Source organism: Chiroxiphia lanceolata, chromosome 2 (assembly GCF_009829145.1).
Source record: "Chiroxiphia lanceolata isolate bChiLan1 chromosome 2, bChiLan1.pri, whole genome shotgun sequence".
NCBI lineage: Eukaryota > Metazoa > Chordata > Aves > Passeriformes > Pipridae > Chiroxiphia > Chiroxiphia lanceolata.
In genome coordinates, this window is record NC_045638.1 from 16,327,967 (window position 1) to 16,344,825 (window position 16,859).

The window sequence follows — 16,859 nt, forward strand, 5'->3', positions numbered from 1 at the left end:
CAAAGCGAGTAGAGAAAGACATTCTAACTGAATGATCACAACATATAGAAGAAGGTACAAGGTATAAAGTGGTGTATGACATACCTTACACTTAAACTACTGTATTTGCAAGAGTATGTAAATGAAAATTAGAAGGAAATCTCATCTTTGAAGAAGAGAGATTGTGGGATGAAGACTAGAAAAGATACTTCCCTATGTCCAAAGTCTCAGATGCGTGCCAAGGGAACATTGGGGTGATACGAGAAGACATGAGGTGCTCCATCTGTCCAAACAGTGTTTAGGCTGTAGTGATACTGTATTAAACTAACCTAAATAAACCAGGACCTTAAATTCTGCCAATCTACAAGTGGCACTTAACTCATAGTTTAAATCTTCAATTTAAATTTTTAAAAAATTTTGACTTATACTAAAGTGAAGCATTATGTACAGTGGAAGACAGGGAGCACTTCAGCAAACTGGCATTCACATATTGTGGCAGCAGGTGTCACACCTCTGAGGGTGCTGAGGTAGTTGACTGATGTCACTGTGAGGCTTCTTGCTCATTTTGGAGAGGTCATAGCGATTGAGCACTTCTCATGATGACTGGAAAAGGTAAAACAGTATGCCCACTGTCAAGAAGGACAATAATGGAGCACCTGGGGAATTGCAGGCTGGCATGCCTGATACAAGTCTTTAGGAAGACTGTGGAGAAAACCCTCTGGGAAGTCATTTCCAAGCAAATAAAGGACAAAGATGGAGTTATGAACAGCTGAGATGGATTTGCCAGGTGTGAACCATACCTTCTGTTGTGATTCTGTAAACAAGGGGAGAGCAGTGGATGTTCATCTCTACTTCAGCAAGGCTTTGTGTACAGTTTGTGTGGTGTCCTTTCAGCCAAACTGGTGAGATGTGCTTTGGATAGGTGGATGAAAAATTGACTGGGCTGCCAGGCAGTGCAAGGTCCATCTGGCAGCAGGTAGCTCGTGGCATTTCTTTGAGGTCAAGGCTAGAGCTGATGCTGTTTTACACTTTGCTGTCGGATGGGACGATGGGACAAAACACACTATCAAGCCAGTTTGTGGGTGGCATCTCATGGGGAGGGGTAGGCTGTACGCTGGAAGGCAGAACTGCTCTTCGTATGTACTTGCCCATGCTAAGGGAACCGAATGACAGGAGCCCCGTGGGATTCAAAGGTGAGTGGAGAGTCCCTCTCTGCCTCGGGCAGACCGGAACCCTGCAGCAGCCTAGGAGGGAAGCTGGCTGCCCTGGAAAGGAATTTAGCATGAAAGGCCCTAGAGCCCTGGCAGGCGGAGAGCTGAGTGTGGACCAGCAGTGTGCTCTTGTGGTGAAAGATGACAACTGCATAGGGATCCTGTCGGCAGGACTGCAGGCAGCAGGCCGGGAGGAGGGATTCACTGCTTTGGGGTATTTCAGAGACTACATCTGGAGAACTATGTTCACTTTTGAGCTGCGCAGTACAAGGAAGGCACTGCTGTACTGGAGCAGGCTGGCTGACTGTCCACCAAAAACAATGAAGGTGCTGGAATGCAAGGTGTAAGCAAAAAAAATGATATGGAAACCAGAAAATGTTTTTTTCTGCCAAAAGAAGAGAAAGCTTGTGGGAGATGGTCTTACTGTCTTCACTTACTCTGACAGGCAGCTGTAGAGAGGGCACAGCCAGGCTTTTCTGAGGTGCAGTGGAAGGAGAAGCGACGAATAACTGGCTGGAGCATAAGGAATTCCTCCTTGGTGGAAGGAAAAAAATCTTCACATTGAAGCTGATGGAACCCTGGAGGAGCAGGAGGCTGAACTAGAGACCTCCTGGGGGGCCCTTTTAGCTTGAATTACTTTAGGATTGGCAGGTTTGATGAGAAGTGATAGGGTATTGGTACAGCATTGCAGAGAGCAATGGGTCATTTCAAGTAATGAAGGCAACTATGGTATAAACAATTTCCTTAATTTTTAAATTAATCAGACTTTTTGCCCATGCTGCTTGTTTTGAATCACTGTTTTAGAACCTCCCTCCTGTGTTGACTATAAACTAATTTATTTTTTTTTTTAAATAAAATTTCTGGTGTGTTCTTTTGTTTGTTTTGTTTTGTTTTGTTTTTGTGTGGGTTTGTTTGTTTGTTTGTTTGTTTTTCTTCCCCCTCCCCCCCCCCGTTTCCAGTATATGCTGATTTGTTCTTCAGTGTAAAATTTCCTTCTCTCTCATTTACACTTTGCTGTTAGGTTATAAAGTTGTGCTTGTTGCATAACAAGTTTTTCTTGAGCTGTTTAATTCAGCCTGCAGATTTGAACGTGAGGTGCATGTTAAATCATTTAGTGCGAGCTGATTTTTTGAAGAATTTCTAGTTGTCAGAAGCTGCATGTTTTCAGGGGCTTCAGAATTAGAAATATATATATAATACAGCTGCTTCTTTACCTCTGCACACTGAGAATACAGAGAAGCTTTTGTGTAGATATTTTTTTCAATGTGATTGTCTTTCTAGAGATGCATCTTACATGTTGCAAATATTCATATGTCTCCCATTTCTATGACTGCAGTAATTAAATGATAATTAGCACCATCTCTGAGAGCTTGGCTCTAATTTAATGCAGTGTATCTTCACAGGTGGAGAGGTTCTAATTTTAACTCCAGGACATTTCTACTGGATACAAGAGCTTTTCATAGCCAGGATTTAAAGCAAAGAGCCAGGCAATCTTTTTTTACTCTTGGCTTTATCTGCAGCTGGCTGCTTGTGTTACCTTACATGTCTTTCTAGTAAATGTTCCCTGGAAGAAATAAGACTGTTTCCTTCTGTATTTTTGGGTCATTCCACCAAATTTACAGTCCTGTTATAACAGCTGAGATTATTTGGGATATGCTGGTATATAATTTTTTTGGAGGAGGTGATAGGGGGTTTCTCCTGGTAAAAGATGCTGTCTCTGATCTATATTTATACAGTCCTTAACACAGAGAGGTTCTGATTCATGATTACAGCTTTTACATCATGTTAGCTCTGAGACAGCTGGGACACAGCTAACATATTCTTTTTGCTAGATTTAATTTTATTGGGTTAGGTAGTTTGTTAAGGCAAACCGATTAAAAACCAAAATTTAAAAATTTTTTTTTGTAAATCAGAAGGCAACCTGAAGTGGCAACTTTATTATTAGGCTCCAAGAAGAACTTCTGTAAGATGAAACCTTGCTAGCAGTTTATCATCTTTAGTTTTTGTACCCTCCTTGGCTTATTAATGAGAAGAGCAACAAATCTGGAGGCTACTTTCTGGAGAAAGCTCTGAGGAGCCATTTCTGCCTTCCTGAAATACAAATATCTAACATATGCTGAGGTTAACGTACCCTGCCTTTTCTGAGTAATACAATATCGGTGTTACTGTATAAATATATGAATACAATATTCATTCCAAAATAGGCAGACTTCCAAGAGGTTGTATGGAAATGTCTTTGTTACCAGCCTACATATACTACAGACCAACAAATTAACAGCTTTTGAGATTTCACTGACTTGCTGCTGACTTATCACGTAGCTAACAGTCATGGCTTCTGCAGTGCCGAGGACAAATCATTTGTACACCTTTGAGTGTTATGCTGAAAAAAGAGGATCTTGTCAGGCCAAGGGGATAGTCTAAATGTTGTGCTAATGGAGACACGCTCTGCGCTTGAGCCAACATTCATCTTTCAGAGAAGCAGTGTGTGAGTGCTGAAAAATGCTGCCGTTTTCTGATTGTTTCTTTGCTGCTTCTCTCTTCTTGAAAATTGCAGGGATGTGTTTAAGTGTTTGTGCCCAGTGGTGTTTTTGGAAGGGTTACTCTTGGTCGTCACCAAGGATTTTGCTATGGGCTGTGTGAATGGCTGTTGCTGAGCCGCTGGGTGGCATCACAGCATCATTTTGAGGTTTAGGAGTAATTTGTTATTCAGGAACATCAGAAAGATGTCGGCTGCACAAACAAGAAAAATAAGCAAAATAACTCAGATAATTTAGTAACAAAAATATTAGCTGTTCTACTGAAGCATTTATCTTCCACTTTATATTAATTAATGCTTGCTTGTGTCTTTGATGTTAGTACTTCGTGTTTTTCCATTCACGCAAAACTGATAACACTGATTAAATCAAATGCAGAGTGCACTTGCCCATGCACATAAACAATGCCACTCTTAACACTGGAAAAACCCCCATGATTCTGTTTCTTAATGTTTACCTATAATTGCCATAATACTTAATATTCTACAAAGAGAAACCTTTATCAGACTTCAGATGAAAAGAGGCAAAGATGCTGTTGGAAGGCTTTTTGCTTTCGAGTGGACTGGGGATAGTGTTCATAATATACATTTCAGCAGAATCTGTGTGTGTGTTTTTCAATGTGTATCATCCCAGTACTTATATGAAATTATAACAATCCTGCTGTTAGGGGATACAGAAAGGCTAATGTGATTTATATGTGGATGCTCAGGAGATCCTTATGCAGAGAATTGCATCTAAGTATCCTAACTTGTATATTTTTGTTTGTGGACCACAAAAAAAATAATTTGGGAAGGTTTATATTAATTTTGCCTATTGTATGATCACCCCTGTGAACTAATGGTACTCTTGAAGCTCTTTCGAAGGTTGTTTGTATTTCAAAGGTAGACTTTCCATCTGAGAGTAATCCTATTCTTGAAAAAAAAGTTATTCTACAAGATAGTTGGGTTATTTTATCCCTTTCTTTCCCCAACTCCCCTTTTAATTTAAGTTCCATTTTAAAACCGTGTATATGGTCTTTTTTTATTTTGTGTCTTCCAGAACAGTTTAATTGGGATGACTATCTGAAAGAGACTGAATCAGTAGCTGCCCCTCTACATTGTTTCAGACAGGTACGCCAGATACTGTTTTGCAAGTGTGTGTGTATGTATGCATGTTACAGGGTGATCCTGGAGCAACTTTTGTGGTTAGACTTCCTATTTGACTCCTTTTGATCTCTAGTTATCAGTAGCTTACAGTTTGGGCAGATGAGAGCTACGGAAGTTTTTCATTCTTGGTTTCCACCTCAAGCCAAACTTTAAGGATTTCATTAAAATTGTATCTTTGGACTCTGTTTTTCTTTAAAAAAAGACTAGTTAATGAAAACAGATGGTATTATCAGAGTTTAAAAATATTTTCTACCTTTTTCAGTAATCTTAGAGGTACCATGGTTTTAGTGAGAATTAAAAATTTTGCTGATTGTCAGAGGAGACTTTCCTCTGCCCCATTTCTGAAAGATTCCTTTCAATTCTGTCTAGCTACAAGATGTCTGTTTAACAGAGTTTAGTCACCACTTCTTTCCTGGATCTCTCAAATATGTTTAATTTTGTCTGTTTCTGAGCAGAGTGCTTTTTACTAAGGAGTAACACATATTGAAGTTAAAAAAAATAATCAAGGAAATATATGGGAATACAAAGGAAATACTGGATTTATAACAAAGGGTGTTTAATGTACTATTTTATATCTTACACTGTAGCCTACAAGTCTGATTTCCCCCCTGCCTGATGGTTTGGTGTGTATTTGCAGGTGCAATTTAAGTGTGCCATCTTGTGTAAGCTGATGACCTCCAGTTATTCAGCCCTCTAGAGACTGAGTCAATCTCTGCAGGCATCTTTCTCTCTGTATAGGGAGTCAAGGCTGGTGTTTTCCCAAGCTGAGGAGTATCTTGTCTGTGTAATAGGATGTGTTTTGGTCTGTATGCCCTCACTGTGTTAGGAAGATAGTTGCTAAAGGAATTGGATAGTTCAGGTTGATAGAAGTGTAATAGGTGTGACAACCAGTGCATGTCTAGTTTAGTGGCTTGGGCACGTTCTGAAAGTGTCTTCTAGGGTGTGTTGGTAGTCCAATTGTACTGTACATGATACTGACCTGCAGTGGGAGACCAAAAAAAAGCAACATGAATGGATTAGTCTGAGGAGGGGAGGAACCATCACTCAGTGAGTCTAAAGTAGTTGCAGGAATGGAGAATAAGGAGAGAGAAACACAGGTGGTAGCATTTCCTCATGCTAAATCTTGAATCTCAGCTTGCTCCTTGCAGATGAGGATAAAGGGCAAAGAGCCCTTTGCATGCTTCTTTCAATGAGACATGGCTAAGAGGAGTGGTGTCGATAACTTATGTGAGTGGAGCTTCAGAAATTAATGTCACAGTATGTGTTTTACACAGTGGATACCAGCTCAAGACAGAGACCTCAAACTCTGCTTGAATAGAGTCAGAGGGTGGTAGCATATCCCTGGATCATCCTGAGGTTAATGCCATACTCACAGACCATAAACCACAGTGTATGCTCCTAAGAAATGTGGCTATGCAGGAACCTGCTCAGAAGCCTTTCTGTGTGCCTTTCTTGCATCTCCCTCTTCCCTAATAATGCTCAAGAAGTCCAAACTGGACAACCAAATAACACCTTATATAGAGATGCTTAGGTGACATGCACTGACCGAGGTAAATCTAAGTGGCCTGGATTGCTTAAGGAGTGTGTGGGTTGGAAAGATGAGCTTTAATTTATGTGCATAGCAAAATTTAAAACAATTTATATATGCAGATTTTCAGTTTTTCTAAGAGTCGACCTTTAAGTAGAAAGTGATATGCAATGTTGATTAGTGCATAGCTCGATCCTCTCTCTACATAGTGTTTGCAGATTTTAAACCTAAAGTGCTTGTGCTTTGCGTAGGACTAATTTGATTTTTATTGGGTTACACATGAATTTTACGTGTCATTATCTATATAACGCAAATAAATACACTGCTGTGGCCAGCCAGAAAAAAAAGAGCAGAGAGAAACTTAATTTGACAGTTATATCCAGAATTTGTGACTTGTGGGAATTCTAGAAGTTTAAATTTTATAGTAATTAAAAATGACCTGGGGAACAATAAATTAAAGCCTCTACCATAAATTAAGACACAGGCACAGACAGCTAATGGAAATTGATTAAAGTATTTATCTTAATTTAGAATGTATTTTATCTGTTGCTTTAAGTTGTTTTTAATTACTACTTAAAATTTCAGTGCATTTCACATCCCATTCTCTTGCCCTGAAACTTTTTTTGAAGCAGTTGAAAATTTTAAATGTAAAAACTCAGTCCCTTGTGGTTTGAACAGAACTTTAAACGAGGCTGTTACTGAGTGAGGTTTTGTTATTTTTCTGTAAGGGCAAACTAGCATGGAAGAGTTACCTTTTTAGTAGAACGCCTTGAGTTATTGGTATTTAAACAAGCTCACCTTTTCCGCAAATAAATAAACAAACTCCCCAATTTCTCAATTTCTGTTGCTTTTCCTGGTAGTAGAAAATAACAGCTTGACAAGCAATATCCTGAAATTGAATTGCCCTTTAAATTTAATATGCTCAGGCTCCCCTTTCAGACAACCTGCTGTCTGAGTGCAGCAGATGCTGCACTCAGCATTCACTGAATGTTGCTTGCCGCTGGTTTTTGAACTCAGGCTCCTCCAGGGCTCCTGCTGTCGATCTAGGGTGTGTTGTAAATAGTGCACCTGCTGAACACAGCAAGTAGAGGAAGGTGTATTTCAAACATTCAAATGTGATGGAGAAAAAATATCACTAATACTTGTTGCAGGAGCAGGTTTGTTCAGTCTTTTCCTGTGTCCCCAGACAGATAAGTGCACCTGTATCTGCTTACTATGGGATCCCTGCCTGACCTGCTCAGGTGGGCAGGAGAAGGGGACATGTGAATGCCCATGGTTTTGGGTATTCTACCTTCCTCCTGTATTAGAAGTCAGATTATGGTAGTCTGTATGGGATAGCTACTGGGTTTAAATATCATGGAAAAGGCTGCTTACATTGGTGTCTGCATTCAAAGACAGCTTTGTACTGAAGGGTTGCAGAAAAGAGCTTTTAGCGTGATAGGAGAATAGTCATCATCTCCTAAGAGAAACTTCAGTGCTTGACTTACTTATCTCATTGAAAGGGTGCTGAGAAAAGGTCGGGGTGCTCTCTGTAAATACACTGTAGATTTTGTTGTTATTTGCAAAAGTGCAAATAGAATTTAAATTATAGTGTTGGGAAAAATTCCATTCATAAATTTAGGAGACATCTAAAGAGAATAGTGAGAAGCATTCAATCCCTGTTAGTGTTAATACAGAGTTTTGAACATTGTTAAGTGATGTCATTGCCTACAACTCCACAGAAGGCAAATAATCAGACTGTGATCCAGTCAATCTCTGCCAGTAGTGTTGATACATGAGTAAAAACTATTCTTTTTTGTTCATCTTTAGCGTGTGACAAAAAGTTCTGCCCAAAGACCAAGTTGCGTTTGTCACATTTTTTCCCTGTACTAATTAAATTGGCATTTCATTGTATGTTATTGATTATATTCAGTTCTCTAGGAATAAGCACAAGCTGCAGCTTTTGTCTTAGTATAGAAGTTTTATATGACTTTAGAACTGTTTTTTCTTTCTGTAAAATGTTAGCATTAACTCCTTTTTCTCTCTTCTTTCTTTGTATTGTAAGCTTTTTTTGATGCAGAAACTCTTACCTTGAGCTTTTTTAGTGCCTAGGACAGTAGGGTCCAAATTTTCTTTATATTTCCAAAATAGTATTACAGTGAGGATAACTATTTCTTTTTAATTTAAAGATAATAAACCTTGTTGGTGGGGGTTTTATTTGTGTGTGTGTTGGTCTGTGTTTTGGTTTTTGGGTTTTTTTGAGTTGAATGTCATGTTTCTCAATGTCCTTGTTTTCCATTCACTTAAAGTATTAGTCACGGCTCCCCGTCTTTATGTTCATATCTTCATCAGAATTCCCTTGTTACGCTTCTTAGTGGGTAGATTATCCAGCTGCCTTTTGTGACTTGCTGCTAAACACTTGAAGTTCAAAAGTTTCTTCGTATTTATCACTTATATGATACATGTGGATGGATGAAAGCTGTATATTGAACTGACTGGTAAATTTAACAATGCTACCATCAATAAGAAAAAGTCTTTTACCTTTTACTGTAGTCTAGAATTCCACCTACGAACGATTTCAAAGTTGGTATGAAACTGGAAGCCCGTGATCCTCGCAATGTTACCTCAGTTTGTATAGCTACAGTCATTGGAATCACTGGTGCCAGGCTAAGGTTGCGGCTGGATGGAAGTGACAACAAAAATGACTTTTGGAGGCTTGTGGATTCCTCAGACATACAGCCCATCGGGACCTGTGAAAAGAAAGGGGGCATGCTCCAGCCTCCACTGGGTAAGAAACAAAGCTTCTGAACGAATGCGTGTGGAGGATTGCTTTCATGACATTGAATTTACCTTTTTGCTTGACTACTCAATAGTATTAACGTTTCAGCAAACCATTTTTTAATTGAAAAAGAGGTAAGCAAACTACTTCAGGCTAGTTGAATTGTGACTTTTTCTTATTTTTTGATTCTTCTGATATAAGAATGAGCATTTTGGTTGTTGTTTTTGGGGCGGATTTTGTTGGTTGGTTGTTGGTTTTTTTTAATAGTCCCTTAATATTAAATGAGAGTGTCCGACAACTTTCCTAATGATAAGATACAGAGCCATGTGCCCATTCTGTAAATATTCCCTCACATGTAACCTGCCTTACAAGTGTGCAGTGTTTTGTTGCACGATGCCATGTGTGCTCGTGTTTGGAGCCCTTGGAAAGAGCTGGGGGAACTTGCCCCTATATTCTTCTTCATCAGCGCATCTGATCAGCCGAGGAGAGGGCACTGGCTGCTACTGGCCCAGGAAGCCTCGGCAGGGCTGCTGGAGGCACGTCCCTGCAGGGCAGTTGGAATATTTCCTCAGGCAATGAGTGAATTGGTTGTGTTCTGGGAAAGGCAGCACAGGGTTGGTTTAGTGTGGAATTGCAACGTTCTGCTCTGAGGTAGGAAAAGTAGCACTCCAGAGCTCTAGCAAACTGCAGTCTTGTATTGCATGTCATTCTCATCGCCTCAAATGGACACACGTCCCGAGGTGTCAGATCAGTTTGTCATAGCTAGTTTGTGAGCGCAACAAAATGCTTGTGAGGAAGGTGTAGCTTTCTTATGCTTAGAAATAGCATGCAGAATTTCTTTTGCCTTCCATGAGCAATATGGGTAACAACACAATGTGTTTACCCAAACAGAGAAATAGGGCTTGGGCTTAGTCTTACTGAGGGAGTTTATTAAATAGGGAACTGTACAAAGGAATTCCTCACTAGCTGAAGAAGAGTTGGAGTTAACTTTGAATAAACTACTAGGAGTAGTAAAGTGTGACATTGCCTTTCTTTGCTGTGATTAACCTGTATGTTTAGATCTGCATTCTTGTACTGTATTTATTATAGCTTAAACTTCTACATGTGGAAGTTTTTAAAGATTTCACATTGGTCTGAAAATAGTTTTGCTTTTAAGAATGAGGAAAATTAATGGCCGAAATTTACCTGAACACTCTCTCACCTGTTACCCCGTTCTGTAATTTTTAGAAGATGTGAGAAATAATGATCTTAATATAAGAAATTAACTACATGCAGAAATGAGTTGCTGATGAATTCCATCTTATAGTTATGAACCTACTTCTGGTTTGGTGTCATCAGTAATTCTTACAGATTTCTCATCAGAGGTTTAGTGAGGATAGGCATTATTTCTCTTAGTAGCCTCTCAAAAACTTGTCATCCCAGTTTATTAGCAACTTCCAGTTCTTCTGTTTGAAAAACAAAGTGAAAAGTCTCATTTCACTATGGCATGAAACTTGATTTGCTTGTAGAGAGACGGGCAGAGGAGCAGTTGACATAACCATTAAGATACTTCACAGAGATTATAGGGGTAGATTTTTGTGCTGTTGTGTTCCTTCGGGAACACAAGAAAAGCAATGCAATCAAGGTGCCAGTACAGTTTAAGCCCAGAAGGGCTTTTTTTACCCTTCTTTCCTGTGGATATATAGAGGTTTTGAATGAAAACACTGAAAATTCTTGACGTTGGGGGAAAAGATTTTTTTTTTTTTGAGGAGCTTCTCGGTTTAACCTCTCTGAAGTTCTTGATATAACCTTGTAGAACGAATGAAGTGTTACCAGTGTGGAAAAGGGAAGAGTACACCAGTTCCTTCAGCTGCACATATGTACAGTGTTAAATATATGGCTTCAGGAACATAGCGCTTCTTAAAATGTGTTTCTAAACCAGTCTGATGAATAAAACAACTCCAGTTATATATAATGGGGGCAGTCAATTCGTTAAGAAGTGAAACTTTCCACAGTCATCAGTAGAAAGGTAGATGCCTTCTCCTCAGATACTGTTTCTTACTCCTATTTGATCAGGCTGTTTGTGCAGCACCTCACAAGCGGTTGTTTTCCTGCACCCAGGCATGTAAGCTTACCTGCCCACTGAACAATTGCTGGTTATTCAGAAAAGAATGTGAGTGCTATTATTTTGTTCCTCCTGCCCTAGATTTTTCTAGAGATAGGCTGAATTCCAGCAATCAAACATTCTGGCATACCTAGATAAATTTTTGAAAAAGCCTTTTTGGCACTTGTACAGCATCCTGTTCCTGGGCAAAGCTGGGAGCTAATTGGGTGTATAATTACCTCCTGTTAGACATTTAAGCAACTGATTTTTTTTTTTCTGAGTAGTAGGGAACCTTCTGGATACTAATGTTCTGCTTCTATCATAATAACTAGATAAAACAGTTCCTCCTACCTGATTTTTACATGGGTTTAATTATGCATGTTACATAAAGTTTTTGAGAAAGTGATTATTGTAACAGAGGGCTCCTTTTCCAGCCTCTGTTTTCCATAGGTGAGCGTTTTGTTGTTGAGATCTTAATGTTCTGAACAAATTATAATGCAGACAGCATTTTCTTTGGTTTTACCAGGACAACTTTAAGGCCAAATGAAATTAATTGAAACTTTTGTTTAGTTGTCATTCCTCTGTCTTGCTTGTATCTATTTTCTGGCAAGCTAGCTGGGAATATTGTGTTTCAGTAACCACACATGTTTAGGTTGTATAAAGACTCTGGTATGAAACCAGACCTAAAAATCAGCTCAGCAGTCTTCAAATTATGACACCATTTATCACATACGAGCTTTATGTTAATTTGAATGTTGCATAGGTGGCTCCAACGTGAAAACTGTTTATTCAATGGAAGGTAGCTTAAAGCTATGAGCTAAAGAACCATTATAGCATATAATCCAATTTTAGATGAGTAAATGATTTAACTTATCAAGAATTACAGATATGTTCTGCCTTTCGATTTAGTTTTTTAGGAGAATTGTTGAGGCTCAGCTGTGAGGGAACTTGTCAGTTCCTGGCAGATTCTGGTACTATTTGCTTTATGGAAAAAATTCCAATTTGCTCTGTTATGTCTATTTTTCTGTAGAACTGTGCCAGACATATAACTGCTAAAGATACAGGAAAAAAATGTCCACTATGTCTGTTATCTTACTCATTACTTTAAAACATTCATTTGGAAAGCACAGAAAGCAAAAGGATTTTTTTGGGGTTTTTGTTCGTCTTTTTAACTGAAAAGTAGTTGATTGTGAGGAAGGATTATCTGGAATGGGAATGTTTTCAGCCAAACCTTTGTTCTGCTTAATAAGGTAGTTCATCTGAACATACTTGATTGTTGTTTGTGCTTTTTATTCACTTGTTAATGAAGAATAATAAAGTAGAAAGATCTTCTGATTTATGTTTTCCAATATGATACACATACTTACTAAAATAATTGTATTTTTTCTTCACTCTTAGGCATTCTTTGGTTTTATGGCTATTTATGTATTTGTTTTAATGGGGGAGGGAGAAGAAACCAATTGTTCTTTTTTTTTGTCTGTGGTCTGGTAAAAGAATGACAAGATTCTCAAAAATAAAAAGGTGTCTCCTCAATAAATGAGCTGAAACAGAGGATGTTGTTTTAGAATGAGAAGGAAAAAGCAGACCTGAAGAGAAAGCAAAGATGCTTGGACTGGGGAAGTTCCACTGGACCAGGAACTGTGTGGGACAACCTTATGAACTACTGTGCTAGAACTTGCATGTCCTTAAATCCTAGAAGTTTATCTATAATATCCCTCCGTATGATGAGCGATTCTGCAGGCAGCTGACTCAGAGTGGAAATGCACTGCACAGCTTTCTGTACCAACAGTGACCGTGTTCATTCCTTCTTGGCTGCTTTTATTTTGGCCAAGTCTAAAATAGAGGGAATGAGGCATTAGTAAAACAGACATTATATCCTTCTTCTCCTCCTATTGTGTATTACAAACTGAAAGTAGGGCTGTTTATTTGTTTGTTACTCAGGGTTCCAGATGAATGCATCATCTTGGCCAACGTTTCTCTTAAGAACTCTCAATGGAGCTGAAATGGCACCTGCAGCATTCTTTAGGAAGGTAAGAAGAAAAGCATTTCTAGTAAACAACTTCCTATCAGTTGGTCCATGGTTACATTTTTTAGTGAGGATGCCAAGATATTACCCTGTTTTCTGCAGCAAAGACAGGGAAGGCAAGACTATTATTTAAAATTACTTTGGACTGGATTGACAAGCTACAGAGCTAGACAGAAAGCAATCCACTACTAGTCCATTGACATGGGCATTTCTTTTCCATCTTTTCTACTTTGAGCTGAGACTTCAAAGTATGATGTGTTATTTAGAAATATTGCGTTTGCTCATTTTTTGTCTCACAGATTTTAGATACAATGTGTATCACGTTTCTTAGCAGTGCTGTACTTGTGATTGTGCACAGGAGTTAAAAAAAAGTAATGGGGACTGAGAGCTGTTGAAATACAGTGGTACTTGGAAGGGTTTTGTTAAACATTTTCCTTGGGCACGTATAATTTAAAATGTAGCAAGAAGTAGTTGAAAATAGCAGAAAAAGCTGTTCAGTTTTTTAAACATGACTCTTGAGTAAGTTACCGTGAAACAGGAAAAACTATATAAAACCAGTAATATTAAAATGACTTGTTGGTTCAATTTTTTGTTGAGGTGATAAAACCCTGCTGTTGCATTGAGTGTCTTCATTTTGGATACTGAGAGTGATATTGACAACTATGGCAGCAAATCAAACAGTTGGGTTCGGACCTGCAATCACATCACTTGGTGTTAACTTCATATAATTATAATTTGTTTAGATAAGATTATATAAATTTTCTGAGGTGTGATGAGCCATGCTTCTCTGGGCTAGCACATCTGAGATGGGTTTGAATAATAAGGTTCTTGAGGTGGTGATTGGTGTTCCATTGGATCACAGCTCCTGCTGTGGAGGTACACATATGCTGGTCACACAGGCTTGATTTTTGTTTTTCTTTTGTCCACTTGGAATTGGTCTAAGGCCAACTGAGTTAGCAGATGCCTATAAATAATGTCCAATGCTAATGAATTTTTCATGGATTAATTGAGAGGTAAAGCTTTTACCAGACAATTTTCAGTCCCCAGAAATATCCATGCTCTGCAAACCTCCTATTCTTTATTAGCATGTAATAATTTCATTTTAGTGTCTTTGCTGTCTTGCTGCCCAGACATAATGTATTGGGTGCAAACAATTGCTTATGTAAATACTTTTAGCAGGGTCTTTCTGTCATGGACAATTTTGCTAATTATTCCAGCTATCTCTGTGGGAATAGAATCTTTTTGTAATACAGAAGAGCAAAGGCAAAATTGCAATATGTATAAGTTTCTTTGAATGTCTGCTATAACTTTTTGAAAATAGTGAGTATAAGTAGTAAGGATGTTGAGGAAAAATAAAGGATTGTTGTTTTCTTTTGTTTTTTTTTCTTATTTTAAGAGGCCATGGAAATACAGATATTCTGCCACTCTTATTTTTGTAGGAACCACCAAAACCTGTGCCAAACTGCTTTAAAGTTGGAATGAAACTTGAAGCTATAGACAGAAAGAACCCATACTTGATTTGCCCAGCAACCATTGGAGATGTTAAAGGAGATGAAGTTTTTGTTACATTTGATGGCTGGAGAGGAGCATTTGACTATTGGTGCAGATGTGATTCTCGAGATATTTTCCCAGTTGGATGGTGTAGCTTGACAGGAGATGCATTACAACCACCAGGGAACGATGGTAAGATGACTAATAATATTGCTTAATTATTTTTCTCCTCAATTACAGCAGGATTTTAAAAACCAGCTGGCTGTATGCAGATAACACTGAAGATTTGATTTGTGAGTAGCTGACGAACATGAAATGTTGTTGAATTTTCTTTATGTAGTTTAAAGCTAATAGGAATTGCTGGGAAACAATTTTTGCCTGTTCATAGTAAATCTGGAACATGTTCTATGTCATACTATCAGGAGGACTTCTGATGATCTCTAATTTTTGTGTGCTTGTGAAAAATCTTGGATTTAGACTAGATTTGCTGTTTGTGTTATTGATAAACACTCTGGTTTGATGATACTAATATATTGGCTGCCACAGCACTTTATATTAAGCTAACTGCTAAGAAAGTAAAGTAGTCTTTGCTTCTGTAATGACTAAAGGTCTAAACTATGTATTTATTGTTTCTTCCTTCATACTTAAAAAATTCTGTCTTGAAGCTGAATGCTTTGTCATCCTCTTGCCTTTAAGGATGTTTGTTATTGGGTCATAATGTCCCTTTAACGAATGGCCACTGTGCTTTATAACATACAGCTGTCTGCCTTTGAAAGGAGGGAGATGGCATCAAGAGGGATATCCCTGAATATAATCCCTTTGCTACTCTGGGGACCACTTGTCAGGTTTCTGTAGTGTAAGGCTTTTCTGTCAGACTGTTTGAGCTTTTTCTATCCTCATCCCATAAAATTTGTCAGGAAGAGAGATTTTTAAGAGGGGAAACATATTTTAATTAATTACTTTAATATCATTAACCAGAAAAATTTGTTTTCAGTGAGAATTTTCACAGCTGGTGTTAGGTGAGTAAGAAACAAGTACACTGGTGTCACAGAACTCCCACTGGAAGTACCAAAGGAGTAGAAGTAGGAAGGCAAGGAATCAGTCGTGTTTTCTACCCTTTCCATCCCCATTGTTTTTCTCAGTCTTTTGCCAGCAGATCAAGAACTCTATGGACAATCTAGCTGAAATTAGTTAAGGGCACCTCTGCATCCTTGCCCTCACCTGCCTGTCTGTAGTTACTGCCAGGGGTCATAATACCTGGAACCGAGTTTAGTCCGTTCTGGCGGATTACAGCAAGGGAGCAGCTCTGTGTGTAGCTGTACTGTCCAGGATGATCTGCTGGTGCAAACCTGCAGTGAGAGGGAAAGGCAAAGTCAGGTGAGGATGATGTGCATTCGATCAGAAGTCATCTAATAGGTACCAAGCTGACCTCAGTCTTAATGTTGCAGTGCTCCCAGTCTCTGAAGTGTCTTTCTCAACTTCTTCAGAGGGTTGACCTTGTCTTGAGAGATCATGAATGAGTTGTCTTATTATGGTAAGTTAATTATTTCTTTAACGTGTGGGTGACTGTGCACTAGAGCAGATTGCCCAGAGAGGTTGTAGGGTCTCCCTCACTGGAGATATTCAAGAACCATCCTGTTCCGTGTGCTCTGGGATGACCCTGCTTGAGCAGGGAACTTGGACCAGATGACCCACTGTGGTTCCTTCCAGCCTCACCCATTCTGTGGTGTACAAAAGGGGCCGTGTAAATAAGTGGCATAGAATTTTTAGAAGGTATTTTTGTGACAGTTCAGATTGCTCAGTCCAATTTCATCTTCTGGAAAGAAGTATTATTAAATTGTTTAGTCTACTCCAGTTTCACTGCTGAAAAGCCAGCAATACTTTGAGGTAATATGTACAGAATTTTTCTTGCCTGATTAGTGCTTGATAGAGCTCAAAGAATTGTTTGACAATTAGTAAAGCTGATTATGTAATCCAGTTGTTCAGGTAATAAACCAAACAAAATTCTTGAGTATGTTCAAATTTGCTGAAGACTTGAAATACCTACCCAGGTAGGATACTATTGCTTTGTTATGGAAAACAAAAACAATTTAGGCATAAATAA

At 38.6% G+C, this 16,859-nt stretch overlaps 1 protein-coding gene across 8 annotated transcripts in view; it reads left to right on the top strand.

Annotated features, from left to right (window-relative positions):
* Window positions 1-16,859, top strand: part of SCML2 (Scm polycomb group protein like 2) — a 70,891-nt gene that overhangs the window by 20,028 nt on the left and 34,004 nt on the right. For all 8 annotated transcript variants that reach the window (XM_032679856.1, XM_032679857.1, XM_032679859.1 and 5 more), the window contains 4 exons: window positions 4,763-4,833; window positions 8,930-9,164; window positions 13,180-13,268; window positions 14,704-14,947. In XM_032679856.1, the coding sequence (XP_032535747.1) occupies window positions 4,763-4,833; window positions 8,930-9,164; window positions 13,180-13,268; window positions 14,704-14,947 (639 nt within the window). The remainder of the gene's footprint in view (window positions 1-4,762; window positions 4,834-8,929; window positions 9,165-13,179; window positions 13,269-14,703; window positions 14,948-16,859) is intronic.